The following is a 27,628-nucleotide window of genomic DNA, read 5'->3' as shown; positions in this document are numbered from 1 at the left end:
AGATCACAACACCCCTCATGATTCCTTCTATTGGCTTTTTTCCATAAATTAACATTTAATTGCATTATTTGATCATTTAAAAAAAATTAATAATGCCACCATATATATATATATATATATATATATATATATATATATATATATATATATATATATATATATATAATATCCTGCAGAGGAAACGGATTTGAATGACACCGAAGGACTCACTGAGTTTAATTTAGAGGGATAGTTTAAAGATTGTTTAAAGAAAACGTGACCAATTTTTTTGTTAGTTAATCATCAAAAACATTATTTGGGATTGTTTTATGTACAGCTGTGAGATGCAGTTCATGGATGTCCTGACTGGCAGCAGCTTCATTTCTCAGGATGATCTCAAGATCACTGCCAATGGAGTAAAACTGTCCCTGGATAGAAAAACACACACAGAAACACTGACAGAATGCACAACAAAAAAGAAAAGGGCAGCCAACATCTAAAAGAGAGCTTTGGATGTCTTTTAACGAAGCCTGGAGAGAATAAATCCTGGCCGGCATCGCCCCCCAGTGGACGGAGGAGGCATTACCACCTGTGTAGGTATTACGTCTCTGATGTGTCAGAGGGAGTCAGGGCGAGTCTCGACTGCAGACATCGTCGATGTGCGCAGGATGCTCATCAGCATGACAAGAAACCATCGCTTTTCTCTTGAAGGTTAGACATTTGTGTTTGTTTCTCATTCCTCATATTATTATTTCACGGTTTCTCGAGGGCTTTTGCTCCCAGATATGAAAGCTGTCTCAAAGCGAGAGCACCGCCTCGCAGCGGGATCACAACAAGACGTGTTTTACAGTCGTAGCAAAAAATAGATGAATAAAATAAAATAAAATGTGCAGCTGATTTGTTTTTAATTTAAAACAGTGCTAAACGAGCTGTGGGTCCAGCACCGTGCTGCTGCCTCCCTCCGTGAGCATCAGCAGACATAATGACGCAATGTTTGTTATTATTTGGTAGTGTCGGTGAATGAGCATATATCCACGCTTAAAGTATGGTGTCAATGGGCCTGTCATTGGCTAAACCTTCCATAAATAGATTTGTAGTGGGAAGCTTCGGCCTGTTGTTTATTTCCACGCAGGCTGCCTGCTGAATAACACCCAGCTTTCTGCTGAAGCCTGAAAGAGTGTGTATCTGATATTATGAGGTTATATGTTGGGGGGGGGGGGGTTATAATGCACTGGTTGCATCCAGTATCATATTTACTGCTTTATGAAGCCAGAGTCCTCCCTGATGTTCCCAAGAGGCGGGGAAAGGATTAAATTTGATCTTCTGAGCCACTCTTTTCATAACAGGGCAGGCACTGGGTTCTTTGGGAATTCACTTCTGTCTGCCCTTTCTGTCCTGTGCTCATGTGTGTTTGAGAGGAGTATTTTTGATTGAACAAATCATATTTGCCACGTTCTGCCTAGTGTGTTGAGGGAAATCCATGACTTATTCTCCCGAGAATCCATTTGCTTGTAACATAACCTAAAGCAGTTCATCTCGGCTGAGCTTCCTTTATAATTCTCAGTTCTCTGAAGAAGACTTCTTTTTCCCGCTTTCTAAGTGTTCTCTTTGGGTTGAAATCATTTGCATATTCTCCTCTTCTTCAATCAGTTTGATCAGAGAGCATTTTACGGCTCAGCTTCCATGATTATTGGTGCATCCATGTGCCCGTGGCTGTGACAGACATTTCCATATGCCAGGTAAGCTGATTGTAGACCAGATTCAAGGGAGAGCAGCGAGGCACAGGCCAGCTCTGGACTGAATCTGAATCAATAAATGGAAATGAAGAAGAACATTGAGGTTACAGAGGGACAAGGGAAAGGAAGTTGGCTTAAATAACAAAAAGAAAACAAAAACAAAAGAAAAACACAGGATTGATCACAAAGGGATGAGGAGAAGGAGGAGAAGCTGTGGAAGCGCTGCAGTGCAGCCGGTGCTGACAGCACCTGCAGGGGGTTAGCCGCCAGCCCAACAAACTGGGACACATTTGTCTCCAAAGCATCCCAGTGGACTCAGGAGCTCCAGAATCTCCGCACTCTTACTACACACCATTTCACCTGCTTCCCTGCAGCATGTTCACCATGTTTGTTGCCACACTGTTCAGCTAGAAAACAGAAACAGGGTCTCTTTAGTGTGTGATTGGGGTCAGATGTCACCTTCAGGACAGCAGCTGGATTTATCCTCTTGCTCAGTTTAGGATGACGATGAAGAATTAGCTGACACGCTGTCTGACTTCATCCCTCTGGTGCAGGACAGAAACTTGCATTCATTTTGACCATTATCATCTTCTTCAGCTGAACTCCAGTAAAACCAAATTAACATCGCAAGATTGTTGTTGTCATCAGCTTTGGTGGATGTTTGAGATCTTGGAGTGGCCTTTTGTTTAATACACTGTTTCAGGTAGTTTGCTTTCAGATAAAATATGCATAAAACCACATTTACTGACAGCAGCTATACATCGAGGTAAGCTGCACACACTTTTAACATCAACATAAAATTATGTCAAAGAGAGGAAATCAGCTACTTATACACTGTGGTCATCCCTGAGACCAGAAGCAACCACTCTGGTGTTCTTGGGTCATTAATCCAATATATGTTTATTGGTATCAGTATTTATAACAGCTGATAAAGGAACCTTTTTTTTCAAAGTTAAGAAAAGATGGGAGAAACACCCTTCACCACACTGAGTGTTGATGTTGCATAGTTCATCCACCAGAGGGCTCCCTGCAGCTTCTCTGTTGGAAGCAGTTGATCCCAGCAGCCTCAGGCAGAGCGTAAACGAGTAAGCAAGTAAATAAATACAAATAACAAATGTTAGGTTAATTTATTTATGTCTTGTGCCTGAACAGAAAAATATATCTGATATATTATATGAGAACATCAGGTTTTAAATGACCTAATATTACTATCAGTCTCTAAGTTTTGCTCTTGACGAAGGCGGTCGCACTTTTCTCCTCTCCTCCTCCTCCTCTCCCTTAGCTTCCCTGCTTAGCCTCTTGTGTCCTTGTCTAGTCTCGTGTTTTTTATTACTTTTTCCCTGGAACACTCTCTCACAGTCTGTTCTCTAAAACCTAAAAGAGGAATTATGGATTTGATCAACTGGTCCCTGAATGCAATTGACACCCTTTTCTCAACGAGAAGTCTGGGCTCGGGTGAGCCTGAGTGTCCTGGAGGTACTTTCCCTGCCGGATACACGATGGACGGGTGGCAGAACTGGAGGATCGTGTGGCTGGCGGGACTGTCGATCAAAGACGCTAAAGATATCTACCTATTCGGAACCATGATAACAGGGTTCTTGCTGATCGGAGCTGGCTTGGCCCTGGCTTATCGAAGAACTAAGAAAGCGGAACCAGCTGTTCAAACCCCCACAAGGCTGCCCGCTGGGATTGAAACGATGGGACGAGGCGTGAGTTTCTCAAAATGGACTCATTGAGTGCAGCATGGATAAGATCTTGGAGAAGCTTACGGCTGCCGTGAATACTCAGAATAAGACCTCTGAGCGCAAACTGGATCACATCTTGGAGAAGCTCACTGCGGTCGTGAGTTCTCAGAATCTGCTCTTTGAGCACAAGAATGACAACATCACCGAGCGTAAGGTTGAGAACATCATGGAGAAGCTCACGGCTCTCCAACGGGAGATTGAGAGACCAGTGTCGGACTGTTAGAACAGCTTTGAAATTCTCATGAGTTGTTCGCACTAAAGTAAAAACCACCATCACTTCATGCGGCTATCCCTTTGGCGCTAGCTGCGGTCTCAAGGCTGGAGCTGAACAACAACACCCTGATAACAGACTGTGCTTTGACTGTTCTTCCCATTCTATGCAAGGCCACCTGGGTTGGCTGGAAGACTGTTTACTTAGCCTGGCAGGGTGAAGGACACTGTCTCAGCTGAACTCTGGACACACACACACACACAGTCATATATATACACATGCTGATGTACACTCATCCCCCCTCCCCCTCCAAACGCCTTCGACGCTTATTCCCTTCCGATGCTGATGGTGGATCATGGAGACCAGCGCATAGGCTGCAGGCCCGGATGTACTGTCTACATCGGCTGTCTCTCACCCTTTACGCATCCCTGTTGCTTGTCATGTGTTTCTTTGGTGTATTAAGAGTTTTTTCATGTGCTATGTGCAGAGGTGTTTTTTTCTGTTCTCAAACTGATCTCCCTGTTGGAGCTCAGTCTGGGGGGGAGTTATTTTTTTCTCCTTATCTTTCCTCGTGTGGTGCATTTTCCATTGTTATACCTCTCTGACCTGTCTTCCCCATGTGATGTTTTTGTGTAATGTATGTATGGTCGGAGATGGCGCCGCCATTGCGTGCAATAGGTCGGCAGCCTTAACATGAAATTTCCCACTCGTGGGACTAATAAAGGTATCTTATCTTAATTCTCATCAGTATCTACATTGTTTGTTTTTTTTAATCACACGTTATCTTTTGTCGTTATAATCATCACATGCTTTCAGCTTGCCAGTGTATGGTTTGTCGTGGTAAACCTAATAGCTTCAGGGCTTTTGCTCGACCAAATTATGAATCCCAAGATTGTTTTTTTCTTTGGAGGAATTATTAAAGATATTTTGCTGAGAAAAAATATTTATCGGTTTCAACTAAGCATTTGCAAATTAATAAATAAAGGCAAAAAACAAGTAAGTTTAAACCTTGCTGTACATACTGCCAATTCCATAAGTGGCTTCATAAAAAAATAAAAAAAATAATCAGGCTAAGCTCTATAGAGGGCCAGACAAAGAGAACATGTTGAATATTTACAGTGACGTGACTCAGAAAGACCAAACTGAGGCATCGCACAAGTTCATAAATGTAGAAATGAAAAAGTTTCTAATCAGTTTGCTTTGAGTTGACAATGTCTTTGAAAACTGTAGTTGCTCCTGTGCACTCTTCATTCTTGGGTTTTGCAGGGATCTAAAGAAAGAATAACCGTGTTATTAATACGATTAGCACTCATACTCACAATACTTCTACTACTGCTAATAATAATCTGACCATTTTTCCTGTTAATATAAAACATATTTGGTTTTATAAAATTTCCAGTACAGGCTGATATATGAAGTGCAGTTCATAAATCAGTCCAGATGACAAAGCTGTTGACTTACTTTCTCTCATATTGTACGCTGCTCAAACAACTCAAAGGAAGACATTTTAATCAGAGTACTGCATGAAGTCTGTTAACATCTGGGATACTGATCTGGTTATTTAAGTAGCAGACGGCGTTGTTAATCAGTTTCAACTGGTTTGGTGTGAATGAAATTAACAACAGGTGCATTAAAGAGGCAACAATGAGACAACATCCAAAACAGGAATGGTTTTACAGGTATACTACTGGAATTTTTCCCCTCCTCCTTATTTCTGACTGGTTTTTCACTGGTTTTTGCATTTGGCTGGGGTCAGTGTCGTTACTCATAGCATTAAGTGCTATCTGGACCCTACAGAGGTTGCATAGGTAGTCCACATCAGTATGTTTCCCAGCACAATCTCAAGAACATGGAAGAGATTCTATAAGGCAGGCAGATACTCTAGGAGAGCTAGACAGGGCTGCAGAAAGTCGTTAACCTATCAGCAGGTCTGTTATTTGCTCCTTTGTGGAAGGAGGAACAGCATGATAACTGCCAAAGCTACAAAGTGATGTCCAACAGGACACATGTGAATGCCTCTGACTAAACAATCACAATCAGACTTCAGACTGACATTCACTAGTGTACCCTGTGCTCACTGTTCAGCACTGTGGAGCCACATTGGTACTTTCCATATAATACTGGCAGATCCACCACTTGTGTGCTGTGCTTTTAACAGATGAGAGAAGGGTCTGGAGAAGCTGTGGAGAACATTATACTGCCTGTAACATCGTTCAGCATGAACGGTTTAGTGGTGGGTTAGCGATGGTCTGGGGAGGTATATTCATGGAGCGACGCAGACCTCTAAAGGCTGGGCAGTGGCACATGACTGCTATTAGGTATCAGGATAGAGTCGTTGGATCCACTGTAAGAACCTATGCTGGTGCAGTGGGTGCTGGGTTCCTCCTGCTGCATAACAGTGTCTGGCCTCATGTGGCTAGAGTATGCAGGTAGTTCCTGGAGGGAGGTTTTGGTACCATTGACTGGCCCCCATGCTCACCTAACCTAAATCCAGGAAACCGTTCATAGTCTCATTAGGAGCATGTCCCAACATTATCATGCATGATTTCAAGCACATGAAGGCCATACAAACTACAGAGCCATTCTGAGTTGCTACAAGGAAATTTCATCAAAATGGAAGCGACGCAAAATATTTTCACTTTGATTTCCGGTGTCTTTGAATTCAGCCCTCGGTCAGTTGGTAATTTTGATTTCCATCAAACGATATGGTATCCTTTTACCCAGTCCATATTAGTAGATATCTAGGAAAGATTTATTTTTCTATTCAGATTTTTTTTAAAGCGTTCCTTAAATTTTTTTGAGCAGTGTATTACCATATCTTAAATGATAATCAGAGGTTTTTTCGAGTGACGACATTACCTGGTTGCACACAGCTTTCCCGTAGCGTATGAAAGTGGCAAAGTGCTCGCAGTTTAGAGTAAAAAGGTTATATGGAAGGGATTGATTGAGAAGGGCGTCACGGCGTAGCCTCATATCCTCAGGTGCTGAAGGTGTGAAGGCATGGCGATTGTTACTGACCAACACATGGGCTCCATGTGGGACATTGACCTCACCAACAGGGACTCTGCGAATCTTGGTTTCTCCAAGGAGAAGGTCCCCACATACTGGCATGATTTTTTGCAGATAAGTACGAACAGTTGTCATTAGTTGCTTCTCATCTTGGAAAAAAAAAAAGGAAAAGGAAACAAGAAATGTTAGTGTTAAAATTTGCCCGTTTAATGAATGCAATGAACAGCACTCATGTTTTACTCACCTGCAACCGCAAAATGGATTACATGTCCATCATCATCATAGACGGCCCAGTGCGAATATCCAAGTGGGTAGGAAAATTCAATCAAGTCTCCAAATTTGGCAGTGGACACAATGTTATCAATCTGTGTTAATAACAGTAAATAATTAGAATACAAGAAGCAAGTAGTGACACATCTCCACCCACTACCACTCCCCGTGTACCCAGATAACAGGTTCAGCTACATTACAGAAAGTGGCTGACACATTTGTTTTTTTAGTACAGGTAATCTGCTTGTCAGAGATAAAACTGACACAGTTTCATTAATCATCTGAATACATTTAAGGTTGCAACAATATTATACAACATTTGTATTATTTACCAGACGGGCTGGTTTGAGTATTTCAGAAACTGCTGATCTTCTGGGATTTTTCCATACAGCTATATTTAGTGTTTACAGAGATTGGTCCGAAACAGAGAAAATGTCGAGTGAGTGGTGGTTCTCTGGTTCAAGGCAGCGGTCAAAATATTTCGAACTGATAGAAAGGCAACAGTGCCTCAAATACCAGTAGAGGTATGCAGAAGAGCACATCTAAAGGCACAACACGTGGAACCTTAAAGCAGATGGGCTATAGCAGCACAAGACCACGCTGAGTAACACTCCTGTCAGCTAAGAACAAGACACTCACTAAAACTGAAGAATAGAAGATGGGTAAAATGTTGCCTGATTCAATAAGTCTCCATTTTTCCTCCAACACTCGGGTATTGGGGTCAGAATTTTGCATAAACATCATGGAAGCATGGATCTCAGCACCTTGTTGAATCTATGCCATGAAGTATTAAAGCAGCTCTGAAGGTCCAGTCAGTATAGATAGATAGAAACTTACCTGCTGTTGATAATTCATGGCTGACTCGCAGTTATTTAGGTTTAAAATGAGAACTCCTGCAGCTCTCCCAGTCTGGTGTGTTTGTTGCGCTGTGTGGGAACCTTTAAACTCAGTGAGAAGACAGACAGTTCATTAGCTACTACATTCAACGATTAACTAACAATAAAGTAAAAAACAAAGCAATTTCTGTCAAGTCTCCTCCCAGTTCCACTCCCCGTCAAGTCAGTGAACAGGTTCAGCTGCATTACATCAAGTGACTTTTCATAAATGAGCTGATCTAGCTCGAGGCGACCTGCTGAAGTTCAAACTGAGTGAAAAAGAGTGAAAAGTTACTTAAATAATGGTTTAATTAAATAATGTAATAGGATCCAAAGGAAGTCTTAGTGAAACTTACCACCAAATTCCCACTTTATTTTTTGTGTATGGATTGTAAATTGCTGTAAACTTTACTTGAGTTCATTTGGCAAAACAGTTCTCAGTAGTAAGTAAAATTTTGCCTGTAAAGTTAATTCAGCTCTAGGTTGTTTTTTTTTTCAGTGTTCATCAGTGCAATTAAAAGCTGAGCCCTCTTACTTTGAGTGAAAAATGCTAAATTGTTAAAAATATTCTGCTTCCCACTTTTCTACTATAGCTATACTATGAGCTGTTGTTTCAAGATGTGACAGACATGAAGGTTTAGACTGCTGGTTGGATTTATAAACATTTTAAAAATATAACCCTGAAGTTCAGAAAATGGAATCCCCACCTTCTGTGTAATACATTAGAAATATGTGGAGAAAATGGGGAAAATTCACAGCATCAAATAGCATCTTTTGCCAAAACAGCAGCTGAAAAAGTAAAAATGTAAAGATTTAGTAAGTGATTATCATTCATCACTTCTGATGATGATTAAGTCTTTTAATTGGATTGGAAATTGGTTGTTTCAGCACTAGTTTCATCCCCCTATAAGTGAACTGCGTGTATCTGATGACCGTCAGACAGATGAAATGAAGATGATCCTTCGCTCCCTGTGGCTTTGCATTAGATCCTCTATTGGTTTCCTAGAGAGCTTCCCACAATGCCCCAGGCAGTGGCGATTACAGCGTGCTAAATGCCAACCCCACTGTCAATGACTCCTACACAGCCTAATGAGGCAGAGCATCCATGCTGTAATTGTCATTTGTTTAGATCTCACATGAAGGTGCCAAGACAGGAATTAAACTACCGCGGAGAATCACACTGACTGAACTGTATGTGTGTGAGGTAAGTTCTAGCGCTGCGCGTGTGTGTCGCCGGGACGCAGCGTTTTCATTTGCACGTGTCGTGTGACGTCAGAGAGGATTCATGTTTAAAAATAGACTTCCATTGCAGAGGTCTTCACACATGAATGAACAGAAACACTCACACACAGATGTTCTCCCCTCATCAGTGTAGCATCAAATAAACAGCAACACACAGAGACAGATGAACGCATTGCCAGATACGACCCTCGTCTCTGTGTATGAGGAGGCAGTGATCACGCTGAGCAAAGGCAGGTTGTATAGTTGTTTAAGCAAATATATACCAGAGAGGTTAACTGAGTCTGACATCTCACAGGAAATGTTAACATTTACCTCTCACAGGAATTTGAAGCAGCTCATCAGACCACTTGCTGAACCCTTTTCATTTCTCTTAACATTACACATTTGCTTCATGCATTTATGGCACACAGTATTCCTTACTGAGGCAGATATTTATTGATTGATTTTTGCTTTCAAATCTCTTCTGCTGTCTTTGCTGAAAGAAGAGTGCTTACTGCAGAAAACAATAGTGTGTCAGCTCACAGGACAAAAATAGATATAGAAACAGCTTTAATTACTTGCACACCAGAAGAGACATGTACTCACTATAGAGAACTGTGTCAGTTTCTAAAATATTTTTCTAGGAAGATGGGAAATGGTGCTGTGATTTACTGAAATATGTGCAGCGTACATGGTTGATCAAAATCAGACAGTATTTTTCTGAATCTATCCCTTTTGACAAGATCCTCTGACGTGATCCTAAACCACGACAGAGCCTCCACCGTGTTTTACAAGTAGCTGTGGACGCTCACTGTCCCTCTGCCTTTTCCTCCTGCTACCAGTGAACAGAACATGGATCAACTGAAGGGCAGATGCATCTCTCAGGCCCTGTGTCATTCTTTGCTGGATTTTTTCCTGTTTCTTAAGGACATGACTTTCAGATGCTGTTCATCTGCTGTAGACATTTTTTAGGCCTGACACTTCTTCACTATTCTTCCACTTTTCCAGTTGCCTCAGATTTTTTGAGGCACATTGCACAGACTGCTGAGATATGCCAAATGTTTGCATAACAGGTGCAAAAATACTATTTTATGCCTGTCAAACTGTGTTATCTTTGACATTTTTCATAGATTCAACTAAAGAAATGGAAACAATTTATGTGTGGGTTTTTTTGCAACACGCTTCTAGTAACAGAGGATATAATTTAAAATTGTTTCTCTGCTAAGTTGTCTGTAATGTGCAGACACAAAACTGGTTCACCTAATGAGTTTAGTGGCTTTTTAATGCTTGAATGATTCATAGGTCAATTTTAAGCAGCTTAACAAACAAAGAAATCTTCCTCTGAAAATTATCAGGTACAAAGACCGGACTGAAAAACGAATGAAAAATGTCCAAAGAAATAATTTGAAAGGCTTCCTCAAAGCCTGGTGAACAAATGCAAAGTCGAATATTAAAATAAAATCTGGATCCTTGTGAATAAAATATAAAGAAATGAGGAGTGGCTTAAAGAACTTAACTTAAAATACTGACAATGCTCTATTTCTTTTAACCATATGTTATTTTTTTGTGGTTTCACTGATTTCTTTAAGCATTTAGCCTGAATAAAAATTGTTTTTCAGACTGAAAGTTAAAGAAACAGTTAACCCAAGCAATAAACTTATTACTAATCATTTAAGAAAATAATTTACAGATTAACTGATAATAACAAAAAAATAATCCGTGAATGTAGATCCACGTCTCCAACAGATCTAGATCAGCAGTGGTTTAATCTTTTGTCTCTTTCTGTTAGTTGGAAGAAGATGAAGTCAGGAGGAGGGAAGAGATTGTTAATGTTGCACTGGAGCCAGATCTCCTCTGCTGGCACACTTGGCACAGCTTTAGTTTCCTGCTGTAGTGAATAATTTTGGCAGGTGCAGCGTCAGCACAAAATCAACAAACCCTACGTGCTGTTTCTTTTGTATTGTCAGCCCCAGTGAAATGGTGATTGTTGTATTTGCAGTTAAATTATGAATAAAATGCTCTATCAGAGCGAAATAAACGGCATTGTTGCTATTAAAACCTGATTATATAGTGCAATTATCAGTGTATAGACCTATCACTTGATTTAGACAAGTGCATCACATCTACAAGCCAGTTTTGTGAACGTGGTTGGAGAGGTTGTGGAGATTATGAGTTTTTCTGTAATGTTTGTTTTCTATGTGAGCATTTCTGATTTTCTTTACCTGATTACCTGTTCCTGTGTTGGTTATTAGGTTTGTCTAAAACCAGGAAAGCACGAATAGCATCAGGACGTCAATTCAGTGTGCTGCAGTGCTGTTTTTTTAAACATATAGATATATATATATATATATACATATATATATATTCTACAGCTGTGTGAAGTCTCACTTTTTCTCTCAGAAAATGTTCTCGCCGCCTATATTAGCACGTTAACATGGGGGTAAAAATACTTGACAATGACACAGAGTTGCAAAACCTACAGCGCCGTTCGCCTCAGAATGAAGCATCTGTGGAAACATCATCGAGTTATTATTAGTTATTCATCCTTTAACCCTGTGAAAAGAGGAATGTAACCGGATTTTGAGCATGTGTGCTGCAAAGCGGCTTCCTTTATGTGACTAACTGCAAGCACATTGCTATTTTTCGGAGCTCAGCTGCTGTCGTGATGATGAGTTTGATGTCAGTATCAAAGAGCTGAAGATGTCCAGTTCTGTCTGATTTGCCTTGTTTTCTTTCTTTCTGTCAGGTTCTGCAGTGACAAAAGTGTGACCGCTCAGATCCACACTCACACACCTCATAAGAAGTCTTACGCACGAGTTTTGACTCTGTGCCTGCTCGACATTGTTCTGCTCTTCAGGCCTTTTTTACTCAAAAACAAAATCCTCAGCCCTGACCTGAAACCACCATGTCTGGGAAGGAGCGCAGCCCCCGCCATCGGCCATGGTCGGTCTATCGGGCCAATACGTTTGATCTCTCTGCTGAGATGATGGGGTTGGCTCTCTCAGGTAACCAAGTAACTGCTACCATGGTAACCTTACTTCATTGATAACAAAACTGTAAAGAGCTTCTGCTCATCTCTGTTTCGCTCTCTTCCCCACAGGCAGCAGTCAGGACCCAGATGAGCCGGTGCTGGAGTTCAGCGTGGGTATGTTCAGGATGTGTTTGTAGATATTGTTGCTGCACCAGACTGTTTATTATGTTCTACTAGAATTAATATAGTAGTGTTCAAATTATTTTATTTTGATCGATCCGCAAATGCACGAGCATTTGTGCAGCTAATGCTTGATATCAGAGTCCCTGTAGAAGCAAGACTCACCACTCAGCAGCCATCTTGGAGACACCCATAAGCACTTAATTTGGCAATTAATTTAATTAGTCACAGCACAATAAAAATCCCCACAATGAAGAAATATTGAAACTTTTTTTAACTCTTAAACCACATATCATCTTCCACTGCTGTCTCTGGATTTTGTCTCTGCTGATGTGCTTTAATCCTCTAAAGCATATTAACAAGTCACAGTGCTGCCATCACTAAACACTCATTTATGCATCACATGTCTGCAAGTCCACAGCTGGTTAACTCTTCTCGAATGCACTGTTTGGGTGTTTCAAAATGATTCCTTTGACATAGGGATACATCATCCTACAAAGCTACACTAATCTGTCATTAAGACTTTGGAGTAAGGTGCTGCTTATCCTCAACTCTGTGCAGCATTTAAGCATTTTTTAGATCGTCCCACTGCTCAGCATAAATTGCTAGATGCAGATGCAGTGAGGCAGACATAGACAAAAAGCAAACCTTTATTTAGGACGATTTGAGAGGCCAGAATTACAAAGTCTGCAAGATGGTGAGGAAGCTGAAACCCACAGTTAAGATAACAAGACACAGGTGAACATCATCATAGACAATGAGACAGACGAGGAAGTTAAATGAAGTAAAGTTAAACACGGGACACGAGACAAGTATCAAAATAAAACAGGAAGTGAAATATAGACACATGAATGAACTTAAAATTGTGGAGTTGACACAGAATGGTACTGGAAAATACTGAGGAGCAGTATTAAACTGAAACTATGAACCAAAGATTTATTACATATGAAAGTCAAGGTGAAAAATGATAAACAACAAGGAGGAGAACATCCTGAATAAGAACTCTATATCCAAAATACTATCTTCGTTTTTTTTGCAGCTGGTTCAGCTCGCTGTTTTCAGTGAACACTGATAAACCGGCTGTACAGTTCCTGCCCAGCAGGTGTAAAATCAGCTAGTTAGAGAACATTTAAGAGCATTTCGCAGCTGAAGAGCCAGAAAGTTCCCTAATAAGCAGTAAGAGAGCAAAAAATAAGACAGAGAGAGAAATGAGGCAAGAAACAGAAACTAAGGGGATAATAGTTCAGCAGTTTAAAAAATAAATTGCCTCACTACCATTAACTGGCTAAAAAGTTTTTAATATTCCACTTTAAAAGATGGCGATTTGACTGCGATGCTGTGTTTTTGTTTTTTCATTCTCAGTCAGTTTAAGAAAAACTCATAAACATGATGTGTCCCCTTAATTACTGGCTCCTATTTATTTTTTATCCACTAAAAAAATACTCAACAGCTGCTGCTTGTGAAGTCCTATATACTCCAATATACTATATTTAAATCCTCCCATTGCTACAGATTACAGACCATCCCACTGTTAAATCCCCCAGTTTGTAATCGCCTGTGTTTAAATGTCCCTGCAGCCTGCAGTGAGCTGGTGACTCCTGCACTGGACCGTAAGCCGACCAGCTTTGTGGCCGTCAGCTGCACCACTCCACCCCAGGCCTTCTGGACCAAACACGCTCAGACTGAAATCATAGAGGTATGCTACCTTCTACCTCACTGTCACTTCCTGCCTGCGGTTGGATGCTTACACGCCCCTTTCCCCTCGTCTCTCTGTCTTCAGGGCACCAGTAACCCCATCTTCCTGAGCAGTATAGCTTTCTTTCAGGACTCTCTGATCACTCAGCAGACGCAGGTCAAGCTTTCAGTCTACGATGTAAAGGACCGCTCACAGGGCACGGTAACCCCCCCACCTCGCCAAGACAATTTCTTACAAAGTCAATAAACTGTCTTTAGATTTTCCATTGCAAAAGTAAATAATGCTCTTCTCTAACAAATCCTTCATAGTTGACGCTCATCTGGGTAAAACCCTCTAAATCCTTTCGGTTTGCGTGCTTTTATGTGACAGATGTACATGCTCGGCTCTGCCATGTTCTCCGTGAAGGAGCTGCTGCAGGACAAGCACCACAGACTGCACCTGACTCTCAGGTAACAGACACGCAGAGCACAATGTGACTTTTCCGTGTTATGAACTGCAGGTCGCATTTGGGTTTTTGGGGACGTTGCACTGACTTGGTTATCGCTTGATTTGTCAGGTCAGCGGAGAACGAGCGCGTGGGCAACATCACTGTCATTGCCTGGCAGATAGAGGAGAAACGTGAACAGAGAGCTCCTGTCGCAAGATTACAGAGGGGGGATACTGTTAATGGAAGGGTAGGAATTCACAAAAATGACTTTCGAATGAGACTTTGTGTTATAGTTTGTGGCAATATTTGAAATTAAAGTATGAAAATGTATTATTTTTTGTTAATTGATACATTGAGACAATTTCCTGTTTTATTTTTAATATTTTCCTGATGTCAAAGTACATGAAACATACCAGGAATAACAGCCACGGGCTTGTGAATGTGCTTGAATTCATTAAAACAATATAAAACAATTTTATTGAACTTCCTGCTTTTTCTGACTTTTTTGGTTATGTAAAGGTAAGCAGCACATCCTTCTTTATGCAAACATTGTTGTTTATGTGTGCATCAGATGGTTCTGCCTGTGGATGAAAGCCTAACTGAATCCATGGGCATCAAATCCAAGTCGTCCTCTTTGTGTAAAGATCCGCTGCTGAAGGCTGGTGAGTGTACTCTTATGTGAGCTGTTGCTACTCCGAGTTACGGAAAGTTTCGCAACCAGTAACATGTAGTTTGCTGGCAGTAACACTGGCAGTGCTCATTCATATTTTTCCTTGTTTTAGTGTTTGGCGGCGTCATGTCACGGACGTACCGTTTCCCCACTACGGATGGTAACCACCTGCGGATCCTGGAGCAGATGGCAGAGAGCGTCCTCTCCCTGCATATTCCTCGACAGTATGTCAAACTGCTGCTGGAGGAGGATGCTGTCAGGTATAATGTGAAAGATGTGTTGATCTTTTTTGAAGTGATGCCAGCATCTAATAAATGTGAACCTTTTAAGAAAGCGTTCTCTACATGATACGAAAGACTGTATATAAAAGATGGACGTGGTTCCGTATTGTCGGCAGTTGGTTTGTGGATTTTGAAGCCTCTGGTTTAGTTTTTACCTTCTTGGCATTTTGAAGCTGTAAGTGACCACATTTGGATAGGAGGCTGGATTGCTAAGTTATCAGGTTAAACTAGCATGTTTGGTTGGCACATGCTTCTTGTTTGTACAGTTAGCTTTTACATTTTAAATACTCCACCACTTCACAAACACGTGTAGGAGCAGAGATTCAAATTAGCTTAGGTGATGCTTAGTAAGCAGATGTTTTGCCATCCATCTATCTGTGTACCCACACATTGATCAGTGAATGTTTTTAAGCCAGTTTATTGGTTTCGGTGTTTTTGTTTGCAATTAATCATTTTGTTCATGGATCAAGAAGATTCTTGATTGTCTTGATTGATCCTCAGTCTTAGAGGCTATTTCTTTGTTAATGCCTCTTAGCGACTTAAGCAGCTTCTTTCTTTCTTTCTCCCAGCTGATCTCTTTTCTGGTGAACCAGGAGGTGGCTGCTTTCCTGCAGCCACCTCCCGGTTTTCCTTCTTGGAGAAGCACTTGTTGCAGGCTGTGCAGCATGCTGTTGGGAGTATGTGCGTGTTGCTGGGCAGCAAAATCAGGCTCATTCATTTCAAGTGACTGAAAAACACAAAGTATACATGTGACAGGTAAAAATACTGACCCATCTCAATGCTGTAAACACTCAAAAACATAGGTCTTAACTCACACAACTGAACCGTTTTAGCTGTTTCAGTAAATACAGTCACTCAACACTGAGAACAAATATTAGCAAGCATCTGTATAATATTCACAAAGTTGCGTCATACAAGCTGTAGGTAAATAAAAAGGCATTCAGGCAGCTGATGATGCAATAAAAGAAAACCAGATTGTCCTAAATAACTGTTACTTCGCCTGTTGGATTGTTGCTTTTCTCCATATTGCCTAAACACAGACAGTGTGGACCTGCTGAAGTCAGAGTACTGCTTCAGTGTTTCTCCTGGTTATTTTCTTCAGTCTTATTTCTGTAATTGTTCAAATGGTTTGATTCTGGTTTGGACTTCAGACTGTAATTGATGGAACTCTTCACAGTTTTACATCAAAATATTATTATGTCCTGTTCAATAGAGGGGTTCGAATTAGTGTAGTTGTCATAGCAACCCAGTTTGTTTGCTCTGTGTAAGAAAAACTTAAACATAATACAAGTTGATGTAAAATAACTTGTATTATGTAGCCAGCAGTACCTAAAGCTATGTAGCGGATACAATCGTCTGTACGTATAAAATTTAATCATCCACGTGAATACATTAATTTTGCATTCATGTCTGAAGGCCGTAAGTAATGATTTGGCTTCAGCTTTATGAATTTATGTGAATACATTTCTTTTTATCCCCCTTCTCTAAAAATGCAGTAATTTGATGCTGAAGTCAAAGCAATCTTTGAAGATCACAGTTTGTCACAGATGAAACAAAGCTATTTAATACAGACACTTGGGGGGGGAAATCTGATAGATTCCAGTTTGTGCATGTAAACAGGTAGTTTTCTTTTCATCTTATACAGGTTTCCCTTGGGCAGTGTTATTAGAAAACATTGCACACAGATAATACACTGTTAGATGTATGTATCATCTATGATATGCAGATAATGCAGAAGCCAGTCGATGCAAATCAATTATTTAACCACAAGCATGTTTTAAAGACATAAATGCCTCCTGTGATTTTCCTTCTACTAAATTCAGACAAGAATGACGTGATTGTACTCAACCCTAAAGAGTCTGAAAGATGGCGTCTAACTAGATACTTACTCTGGATGACATTACCCTGACCTCCAGTAACACTGTAAGAAATCCTGAAGTTATTTTTATATATCAGGATTTGCCCTTCAATGCACACGTTGCACAAATATGCACGGCTGCTTTCTTTCACCTATGCAATGCTGCTAAAATTAGAAACATCCTTTCTCAGAGTGATGCAGCAAGAGTACTGACAGGGATGAGAGATCGTATTTCTCCTATATTTGCTTCTCTTCATTGGCTTCCTGTTAAACCGACAATTAAATTTAAAGTCCTTCTCCTCACCTACAAGGTCATCCCTTAGTTATGCTGCTGTATCCTCAGACTGCTGCTGCTGTATCCTCTCTTGTTTATCTTGTCTTTCCCTCAACCCCAACTGGTGACCTGACATCAGATGGCTTCTACTCCCTGACCCTGGTTTTGTAGGAGGTTTCTTCCTGTTAAAAGGGGATTTGATTGTTGGGGTTTTCTCTCTGATACTGTAGGATCCGGGGTATTCGTGTTTGAGCTTTCCAATAAAGGTGACACAGGTCATTCCATATAAATTAGTCCATCCAAATTACTAATTGGTTTATTGATTTCACAGGTGTCGAACTCCAGGCTTCAAGGGCCGGTGTCCTGCAGGTTTTAGATGTGTCCTTGATCCAACACAGCAGATTTAAATGGCTAAATTACCTCCTCAGCATGTCTTCAAGTTCTCCAGAGGCCTTGTAATGAACTAATCATTTGATTCAGGTGTGTTGACCCAGGGTGTTATCTAAAACCTGCAGGACACCGGTCCTTGAGGCCTGGAGTTCGACACCCCTGATTTATTTAGTTATTTATTTTACCATTTGTGACTTCTTTGTGGTGTTATTTGCTCCTTTAACTTTGCATTCTTATTATAGTAATGCTGTGTTTTTGTTAGATTTGTGAAGCTCTTCTAGATGCATCTTACTTTTTATTGTTTTACAAACTTTTCCCCTGTCAAGAAATAAAAACTTATGAGGAATCTAACCAAGCGTGTACTTTTCACATATTGTTTCGATTAAATAAAAACAGCCTGAGGGTAAAACGCTGCTTAGTATTCCAAACCCCAAAAACAGCAAAGATTAGAGAAAATGTTTTGAAGAGATATCTGCAGGCTTCCCTTAATGGTTGATTTTAATGTCTGTAACTGCTTTACTGTTATGTCAGTTTGCTTGTTCAGTTTATAACTGAATGAGCAGCACAAGACGCACTCTGTGAGCTGCTCCTTGCATCAGCTGGATGCACTCATTGTTACTGCATGTGCAGGGTGTGCGAGCTGGAAGAACTGGGTGAGCTGTCTCCATGCTGGGAGAACCTCAGGAGGCAGATCATTACTCAGTACCAGACCATCATCCTCACCTACCAGGAGACCATAAGTGACCTGCATGAATATAAGGGTTAGTCCCATAATATACATTGTAAAGGGCCATTACACTGATTTTAAATGTCGAAATTAGTCTTGCACAATGTGACCAAAATGTATTGTTTTACAATTGGGGATGTTTCCTGATGTCAGGAAGTAAACAGCATCAACCCCCTAATAAGATAAATGTTACAACATTGAAAATATAGACTTTCTGACATCATGTACAGCTGTTAGTGGTTTTTAATCATTATTTTCTCCATCTTCCTTACACAGAATCACAAATAACTGCTTTTTCTCATTTCTGCTGCCCCACAGGTCCGTCATTTAAGTCTAGCACCTTGAAAGCTGAGAGGAAGTTGGAGTTCATCCCCACTAACCTACATATCCAGAGGATGAGAGTACAGGGAGAGTCTGGTTACGGTACGAATTTGTCCACAAATGTTTAATACATGCTTTCTGTAACTTAATATTCATGTTTTTCATGGATTTCCTCCCTTCTTAATTTTATTTTCTAACCTTTAATCAGACCGGACGTATGACGTAGTAACTATTGGTGCACCTGCAGCACATCATCAAGGCTTTAAAGGCTGCGGTCTCCGAAAGCTGCTGCACAAGCTCGAAGAAGCCAGGAAACAGTGAGTTGTTTGAAGCTTGCGTGAGGATTTGGTGGTTGTTTTTCATTTGAAGTTTATAACAAAACTTTTTTTTTTTTTATTCAATCAGAACCCATGGAGAGGAGGGGTAAGGTTCTCTAAATTCTATTACAAGTTTTAAAAGTGGATAAAACCAAACCACACTTGTTTCTCAAGTAACCTCTTTTTCTTTCTTGCACACGCATCAATGCACGCCTGCTGCTGGCTCCAGCTCTAAAGCAATGGCATACCAGCCTCAGGATGTTGTAAAAGCAAAGGAGCTGATCGGTCAGATTAACACTCTTAAGACACAAGTGTGTTACTACACTGAACGTCTGTCCCGAGCTGCCAAGGAGCGCTCAGCCAATGCTTTGGAGAGAACTCTGGCCATCCTAACAGAGAAGGTAAGACTGAACTGTAGGGACACTTAATATGTACAGTACTGTGCAAAAGTCTTGAGCCACCATATAATATATAATATATATAATTATGTAAATATATAAGACAAAGTGTTGAATGAAGAGTTCACTTTGCTAGAAAGTCCATATTTGGTATGACCACTTTTATTCTTTTTCAAAAATATTATTTTATGCCTGTCAAACTGCATTATATTTGGCATTTTGACAGATTTAACAAAAGCAATGGAAAGGAATTATGTGTTTTGTGACTGGCAGCTAGTGCCTAAATTTGCGATTTAAAATCAGCCCTAAATCCCTTGATTTAGGTACCTTTTTGTGCTTGAATGATTAATAGGTCAGTGTTAATGGGCTTAACAACCAAAAACACATTCATCTGAAAACAGTCAGGTACAAGCACTGGACTGAATGTGTCCAAAGAAAAACTTTAAAAGACTTTCAGAAAGCCTGGAGAACTATTTTTGAAGATCAATTAATAAAAATTGCAACATCAAAATAAAAAGGTCATTAGAGTTAAAGATTCATTAGAATCATTAGAAGGACAATACAGGAAAGGAATCTAAAAACCTGACAAACTAACAAGGACTGAGGGAACTCACACAGATCCAAATCCACACCAAGCAGAGAAACGCACAGAGTAAAAACATAAAAGGTGACATAAAGAAACAACCTTCAAAATAAAACAGGAAGTGACTGGAAGAGACACACAGGAGAGGGCACTGAAACCACAGAGAAATGAAAAAATAATAAATGAATGATGTTGCAGATTACAGCCAGTGCACTAGCACTATATATCACGACAATGCTGACATCACTGTGACTGCCAGGCAACCTCTGACTCACACAAACACAGACTGACCAGGATGAAAAAATAATTCAGTTTCATTTTATTGCCTTTAAGAGCCAGTTAATAAATGTTAATGTGTTAGTTAATTAGAATGGTTAAAAATATGTTTTAATACATACCATTATGCCTGTCCTGTTTATGGCCATTAAAGATTATTTTGGCAAGTTACTACTGGCGTGCTTTCATGTAATGTCTGTAGTGTAACACTTCTCAGTATAACTTATCCATCTCTGTCTGTCCTGCATCTCTGCTCCTGTAGACTCGTCAGCTCGTGACTGTGTGCGACTCCAAGCTGCTGTCCACAGCCATCGTGGCTCTGGCAGCAGCCCGCCCAGAGTTCTCTCAGCAAAGCACCCCATCGCCATCCTCCTCCTCCCTCTCGCCCTCCTCTCGCTCTCCGTCCCGCTCCCCCTCTCGTCACCCCACCTCGCCCTCTCGTGCTACCACCTCACCCTCTCGCCACACAGCTCCTCTGGAGGTCAGTGAAGGGACTAAAACCAAGCGCGCTTCCATGCAGGCAGATTTGCATGAAGAGGAGTGGGTAAGAGAAGAGTCCATCTGCCAATTATTTTTTTTATATGCATGTATATATGTTTGATTTGATTGATGGTTATTTCTGCAGGAGAAGATTTGGCTAAACGTGGATAAAAGCTTGGAGTGTGTGATCCAGAGAGTGGACAGGCTGCTGCAGCGGGACAAACTCCAGAGCGACAGCAGCTCTGAGGACGTCTTCCTGCTCGCCAGTGACGAGCCGGGTAACACTAAGAAAGGTAAACGCACGCAGACAGGAGGGGATTATTTTTGCATGAATCCACGTACTGAGTGAGCTCAGCCGTCTAATATGAACAAAGGTACAGGTATAAACTTTCAGGAGTCTCCAGTCGTCATCATCATCATCATTATCATCCCTCTCAACTATTCTGAAGCAGACCCTGGCATGCTGTCTCAGTCCTGTTAATCATCTCTATTGTTTAACAGCTGAAATAAATCTTTAAGATACAAGTACAAGTGGAAATCTGTCCCTATCTAAACATTTTTATGTTCTCTCATTTGCAGAAAGCAGCCCAGAGGTTGAAAAGTCATCCCCAGGTAGGAGCAATGTTTCCTTTACAAACAGCAGGTACATGAAAAAGTATCACAGTGCAAGACCCAATGATTAAAAAGAGGCAGAGTAAATTAAAAAACACACACAACTGTAATTAGAAGGAAAAAGACATCACATGTAATGTTACATGTAAGCAGATCTTTAAAAACCCTTATCTTTCCCTCCTCAAGAGGAGGCAAAAACACGGTCTCTTCAACATTCTCAGTCTCAACTTTGGAACAGCCAGGAGGGCTGCAGGACCTGAGGCTGCTAGCTGGTTAAATATAATGTTTCTGCTACATAGCCTGGGGCCAGATCTAGACCTGCTTTGAGAGTAATCAATATTAAATTAAGATAAGATAAGACTTTATTGATCCCACAACGGGGAAATTTTTGATAAAAGCCTATAGTGAGACTGTGGAGAGAGCCAGGAGATAGCAGCGATGTGATAGTTTCTGCAAAAACCAGCAACATCTGATAGAATCAGGAGAGATGTTTCACTTTTACACTGTTTGACTGATTCAGGCAAAAAAAAACATTTTTTTCTCTGTAATTCTTTTGTTCGTCCTCCAAATTGTTGCTATTTTTAAATAAACTAAAAAAAGAAAGATGTTTAATTAAAACTGCACAAATCATTTTATATTTGCAGACACTGTGGGGTTGTGTGTATAGCTATTACTTCAGCCATTTGTTCAGGCAATTTCAGTATTTCAGGATTTCTGATAGAAATGTCCTCTCAAATCCCTGCAGGTGAGTGGAGCGACGCCCTGTATCCTCTCCTCACCACGCTGACAGATTGCGTGTCTCTGATGAGCGACAAAGCCAAGAAAGCCATGGTGTTTCTGCTGATGCAGGACAGCGCCCCCACCATCGCCATGAGCCTCACCCTGCAGTACCGCCGCGACGTCGTCTTCTGCCAGACGGTCTGCCACTAACTGCTACGACTGTTACATGTACAGTGCATGAAACCCGTGCACATGTAGGCTTGGACGTTTGTCATTACTCAACGATTGTGATGATGTGATGTGTGCCGTTTACAGCTCACCGCTCTGATCTGCGGCTTCATTTTAAAGCTGAGGAACTGCCTCTGTGACTCAGGCTTCCTCAGGCAGCTGCACACCATCGGCCTGCTGGTGCAGTATGAGGGCCTGCTCAGCACTTATGGTAACTTTGTTTGTGCATGTTTGTGTATATAGAAATATGTAAAATCACAAAAGACTTTGTGCATCTTCCTCTAATGTCAAAGAGGATGCTTAGTCTGAACAGTAATCCTCATCAAGATCTCCATGAAATTACACAGAAAATATTGTTATTATTATTTTTAGTGACATTATTTGTTAAGCATTGCACTTCAAATAATAATAATAATAAGAATGAAAAAACAATAATTTCTATAGTATAATTTTTTTAAAGGTAATAGTTGACTTATGATCTGTTTAGAGGTACAAAAATTCAAAAGCTGCTGAAAAACCCATATAGAACTGGTTACAAAGCTTCCTTTAGCAAACTAAGTTTTGTAGTTTTTAATGTCTTTTAATATTAAAAGTCAATCAGAATTGACTCCCTGTCCATGCCCTCTCTGATGGGGTTAATGATTTTGCTGTTTGTTGTTCTTCCTTTGCCACATAAATGAAGGCGAGGAGCTGGCCATGTTGGAGGACATGAGCGTCGGAGTGATGGACCTGAGAAATGTCACCTTTAAAGTTACCCAGGCAACTTCTGGTTTCAGCCCCGACATGCTGCCGGTGATTACGGGGAACAGGAGCGGCTTTAACGTCAGGGTCCCGATGCCCGGGGCGATGTTTGACATGCTGCCACGAGAGATCCAGAACGGGATGCTGCTGCGAGTTCAGCCCGTCCTGCTCAACGTTGGCATTAACGAACAGCAGACTCTGGCTGAGAAGTGAGTCACTGAGACTAGAGGGCAGGAAAGGTAGAAAGAGATACCCATGCCAAGCTTGATAGGTCAGTCGGAAAAAGGCCAGTGAGCAGCACATTTGGCTTTAAAGCATATTTTTAAACCTGTGGCTGAATGAGGCTTGTTCACTGCATGGTCACTGCATAAATGTTCTCTCTTGAAAGAAAACAAATTTTAAATTGTCTGAAAAAAATGACTGTAAAGATACTAACATTTAAAAACTGGGTTGATACATATGTGCGCTCATTTTTATTGATGTTGCATTAAACTTTGAATGGCTGTGCTGGAAGTGAACCTCCTTCGGTACAGAAAAGCCAGACAGTAGCAGGCTATGTGTTGTATTAATGAAAACTTTTAACTCTTAAATCATGCGTGTGTGCAGGTTCGGAGACACATCGCTGCAAGATGTCATCAACATGGAAAGCATGACTCGCCTCAGCTCGTACTACGACCAGTTTAAAGAGGTCCTTCCAGAAGACTGTGAGTGAAATACATAATTTATTAGTGAGAAAAGTGTATTTTCCCCCCTTTTTTTTGTTCTTTGCTCACCACTCGTCCTCTGTCATCTCCTCAGGTCTCCCTCGCTCTCGTAGTACCACCAGCGTGCCCGAGCTGCTCAAACTGCTGAGCCAGAACGTGAACACCAAGAAGAACAAGAACGTGGAGATCCTGTGGCAAGCAGCTGAGGTAGACTCATCATCACCACCTCTAATTCTAGCCCCTGAAGTGTAAAAGCGCTGTCTCCTTCTAATCTCTTCCTCCGAATCCCCAAAGGTGTGTCGCCGCTTGAACGGAGTGCGTTTTACCAGCTGTAAGAGCGCTAAGGACCGCACAGCCATGTCTGTGACCCTGGAACAGTGTCAGATCCTGCAGCAGGAGCACGCCCTGGCCCCACAGGTCTTCTATCAGGCCTTGGACTGTATGCGCAGGTCAGTATCTACACCTAAAACACACTGGAAAAATAGTAATTTGCCAAAAAGGGAAAAGAAAAAAAATGTATGACTTCTGTCTCACAGCGAGGGCTGCAGGAGAGAGAACACCATGAAGAATGTGGGATGTCGTAAATATGCCTTTAACGCCCTCCAGCTTAAGGCCTTTCCCAAACAATACCGCCCTCCAGAGGGGACATATGGGAAGGTCGAAACCTAAGCGGACTCTGCTATTTGGCAGAAACCAAAAGACTGTAAGGGGATGAAGAAGATGGCGCCACACAAACAAAAGCACCAACACAAACTGGAACAGCAGCCCTTTGTTCTGTGCTTAGTCATTGTTAAGATAATAAATGTCCAAGTGCCAGTGCTCACTGTAGATCATTTTCTAGCAGACTCCCCTCACCTCTCAGTAGTATTAGATTCAAACACTTTTCACACATACTTCACAGCCACAGTCAGCGTTCTGTGTTACTTTGTAGCCAGTGTGCAGGCAGTGTTTGCTGCTGTACCAGTTGTAGCATCGGGAAGCGTACAGCCTCTCTGGATTTATTTTAAGGAGACGTGCAAAAGCCTTTAGCGTTTTAGAAGAAAAAGATGTGGCACACAGGTGTATTTGTACTCAGCAGAGCAGCCTTTGTTGACGCTATCACACCATCAGTTAAGAAGTGAGACTGCTGATTATCTACAAAACATAAAAAGCATTGAGCCCTTTTCAGACATTGGATTCCCACTGGCTTTACCAAGTGTGTCATTGACACAAAAGTCATTTTTCTTTTCATGTTCATCACATAAATCACTACTTTCAGTTGCTCCCTTATCCCAAAGGTTTCACCACAGCAGGTAGCTCCGGATGTATGATCTGTTTTCTTTCCTGACTCAATCCCAAATACGAGTTTGTATCACCAGCTGGATGTGAATCTTAAACATTTTGCTTGGCAAGCACACATGTGTAAACCACTACACTAACAGAGCCTCAGACATACTGTGGGGGTAATAATCATTTGATCCCTTGCTCAATGGAGAGAGACAGAATATGAACCAAAAATCCAGAAAAAAAAATCATAAAAAATTATAAATTGATTTGCATGGCAGAGCTTGTGTACCAGTGTGGAGATGCTGCTGTGGTGTTTTAGGTTGTCAACTGAAAGGAGATATCTTCTTTTCTCTGTCACTGTTGTGAGCCAAAGCCTAAAACAACTGAAGTCTGCTGATTTCTGGATTCTGTCTTGGCTATTTCTTAGGCAGGAAGCTGTATTCATGACTGCCTACCATGTTAATGTGACTGAATGCTGTTTACAATGTTGAAATTATTTTGAGTTAGCCTGCTGTCACAGCTTTCTCAGAAAAGTGACCAAAATGCTGTTTTAGACAGAAGACGTGAGGTTCAGATGATGCCAGACTGTAAGGAGTGCATGTCTGAAAGGGGCTTTAAATTTATGTGCATATTGATCTGTGCCTCACCACAAACACAGCATGTGTGCTTTACATCAAGCCAAGCCTAAAGCACTGAGGTACAATATAAATCCACTACAAAAAACAATTTCCATCTCATAGATTTTTGTCCTCTGTCCTACTTATTTTGGCAAATGACAGGGAATAATATGGGAACAGATATTAAGGTTTGTTCTTTTTGATCAACATATAAAGACAAGTTTAAAAGACAAGACAAGAGAAGCTAGCAAGATGTCACGGGATGCTAATGACCTATCTCCTGCTGTTAACTTTAAATCCACTCTAGGCAACATACAGGTCAATAAAGTTAATCAGAGCAATTGTTGTCACTTGTTAGAGATGGTTTCTCTGGAGATAAGCTGCTCAGCAGAATCTGCAGGAGTTGTTAAAATCAAAGAGCTTATTTTGTTTATTTTCCTTAGGCAGCCGTCTCTTTGTCTTTCTACAAAAACGTGAATATTCTGCACCACATCACTCCAATACAAGCACAGTTCTTTGACGAGTACGGCATATATCTGACACGACTCTGACATTTTTATTGAAATGATGTCTTACCTAACTTCTGATGTTCTTCTGATGCTACGCTGGAAGCATTAAAGGAGAACTTGTGGACAAATGGTGGGCTTCAGAGTGGTCCATCACTTTATTCCACAACTCTAACATGTCTAAGGAAACATTTCTGCAGGATCATATGCAGCGCTATGGTGGTTTGAGAGCCCTTCAAACTTAGGTTTTTATTGATTAAAGCAATGTGTGTCTTGGTTTTTCTCAGTTCTCTGAAAAATTATGCAGAAGTTCTTGATTAGAATCAGAAATCTTATTCGTTTTGCCTGCATGAAAAGATCTTCAGCTATATGTTATTGCAGCTGTACACCTCTGCAGTGATGTATGGGATATATGCAGTTTTGACTATCAATGAGAAGTTGATAAAGGTTTTTAGACTCAAGTGAAATAATGCATATTGCATTATTGTGATAACGAACACCTCTTTTGTTTTCTGTTTATTAGCTGTTTGCTTAAATTGCTATAATGTGCAATACTTGCAGAGAAAGGTTTTATTTTGACTATGTTATTTATGTTCACATGGCTGGTGCTGCCAAATGCTGTTCTAGTTTCATCCATTGTTATCGAGTAAGTTATGACTTTGATCTTACCAGTTGTATGTGCACACAGGATGAACAGGTTGCCTAGCAGCGACCTGCACATCACAGAGGTATGAACTGAAGCTGGATAATGAATAAAGGCTTGTCAATGGCAAAGTGGTGTGTCTGTGAATTATGCATTATGGTTAATTTATGGTACGGTGGCATGTTGGTGCAGTGGTTAGCGCTGTTGCCTGCTCTCTGTGCCTGGGTGGGTTCTTTCTTGGTACTCTGGATTCCTCCCACAGTCAAAAGACATCCATTAAAATCCATTAAAAATTGATAGAAAACTCATATGAAGAAAAAGATGTCTTTTGCTTTAACCAGCCTACATCCGTTTACTTCAAACAGCCAGCCAAGTTTACTGTATGAAGCACCCTAGTTTCACCTAGTCAAAAACAAAGGATAAGGTAACTAAGCTAATTTGGGACACTGGGGTAAAACAGGCACTTAAACAGGGAACAGTGGAGCTGGCACTAAGTAAAATGAATGTAAAAGCATTGGAGGTGGGACAAGGGTCAGAGGGAAGGCATATTTAATATACAGGAAAAATGGGGCAAAGAAAAGCAACTGGATGAGATAGAAAGGAAGAAATCTAATTCTCAAGACTCTGATTAGGTCAAATGATGATAACTGCTGCTGCAGTAAATGTAAGAAATCTGCCATCATGAATAAATACAAA

General features: G+C 40.9%; 2 protein-coding genes across 2 annotated transcripts; one reads left to right on the top strand and one right to left on the bottom strand.

The window, feature by feature from the left end:
- The first annotated feature begins 583 nt into the window (after nt 1–583).
- Nucleotides 584–27,058, top strand: inpp4aa (inositol polyphosphate-4-phosphatase type I Aa). Its single transcript, XM_063498157.1, has 24 exons — nt 584–690; nt 11,793–12,051; nt 12,147–12,191; nt 13,775–13,893; nt 13,978–14,094; nt 14,263–14,342; nt 14,450–14,567; nt 14,892–14,982; nt 15,103–15,250; nt 18,424–18,554; nt 18,839–18,943; nt 19,050–19,158; nt 19,247–19,264; nt 19,388–19,559; nt 20,678–20,959; nt 21,041–21,188; nt 21,475–21,507; nt 22,253–22,425; nt 22,543–22,666; nt 23,138–23,405; nt 23,803–23,900; nt 23,995–24,107; nt 24,195–24,349; nt 24,437–27,058. Exons 2-24 carry the CDS (start codon nt 11,952–11,954, stop codon nt 24,567–24,569), a joined length of 2,880 nt encoding a protein of 959 aa, XP_063354227.1. The 5' UTR covers nt 584–690; nt 11,793–11,951; the 3' UTR covers nt 24,570–27,058.
- LOC134644474 (phospholipase A and acyltransferase 2-like) lies at nt 4,858–7,805 on the bottom strand. The gene is made up of 4 exons (XM_063497556.1): nt 7,788–7,805; nt 6,925–7,045; nt 6,531–6,829; nt 4,858–4,941 (listed from the first exon to the last, which is right to left on the bottom strand). Exons 1-4 carry the CDS (start codon nt 7,803–7,805, stop codon nt 4,858–4,860), a joined length of 522 nt encoding a protein of 173 aa, XP_063353626.1.
- Nucleotides 27,059–27,628: the final 570 nt, after the last annotated feature.

The sequence above is a fragment of the Pelmatolapia mariae genome, linkage group LG16_19 (assembly GCF_036321145.2).
Source record: "Pelmatolapia mariae isolate MD_Pm_ZW linkage group LG16_19, Pm_UMD_F_2, whole genome shotgun sequence".
Classification (NCBI taxonomy): domain Eukaryota; kingdom Metazoa; phylum Chordata; class Actinopteri; order Cichliformes; family Cichlidae; genus Pelmatolapia; species Pelmatolapia mariae.
Note: the sequence above shows the minus strand (reverse complement) of the source record. Positions and strands in the feature narration are given on the sequence as shown.

Bases quoted from the DNA above. Each gene is read 5' to 3' on its own strand.
- LOC134644474 (XM_063497556.1), bottom strand. The intron at 6,830-6,924 runs GTGAGTAAAACA...TTTTTTTCCAAG, and splicing joins AATCCATTTTGCGGTTGCAG to ATGAGAAGCAACTAATGACA. The intron at 4,942-6,530 runs GTAATGTCGTCA...TTCTTTCTTTAG, and splicing joins GGAAAGCTGTGTGCAACCAG to ATCCCTGCAAAACCCAAGAA.
- inpp4aa (XM_063498157.1), top strand. From the start codon at position 11,952: ATGTCTGGGAAGGAGCGCAGCCCCCGCCATCGGCCATGGTCGGTCTAT. The intron at 15,251-18,423 runs GTATAATGTGAA...CTGCATGTGCAG, and splicing joins CTGGAGGAGGATGCTGTCAG to GGTGTGCGAGCTGGAAGAAC. The intron at 20,960-21,040 runs GTAAGAGAAGAG...TTATTTCTGCAG, and splicing joins ATTTGCATGAAGAGGAGTGG to GAGAAGATTTGGCTAAACGT.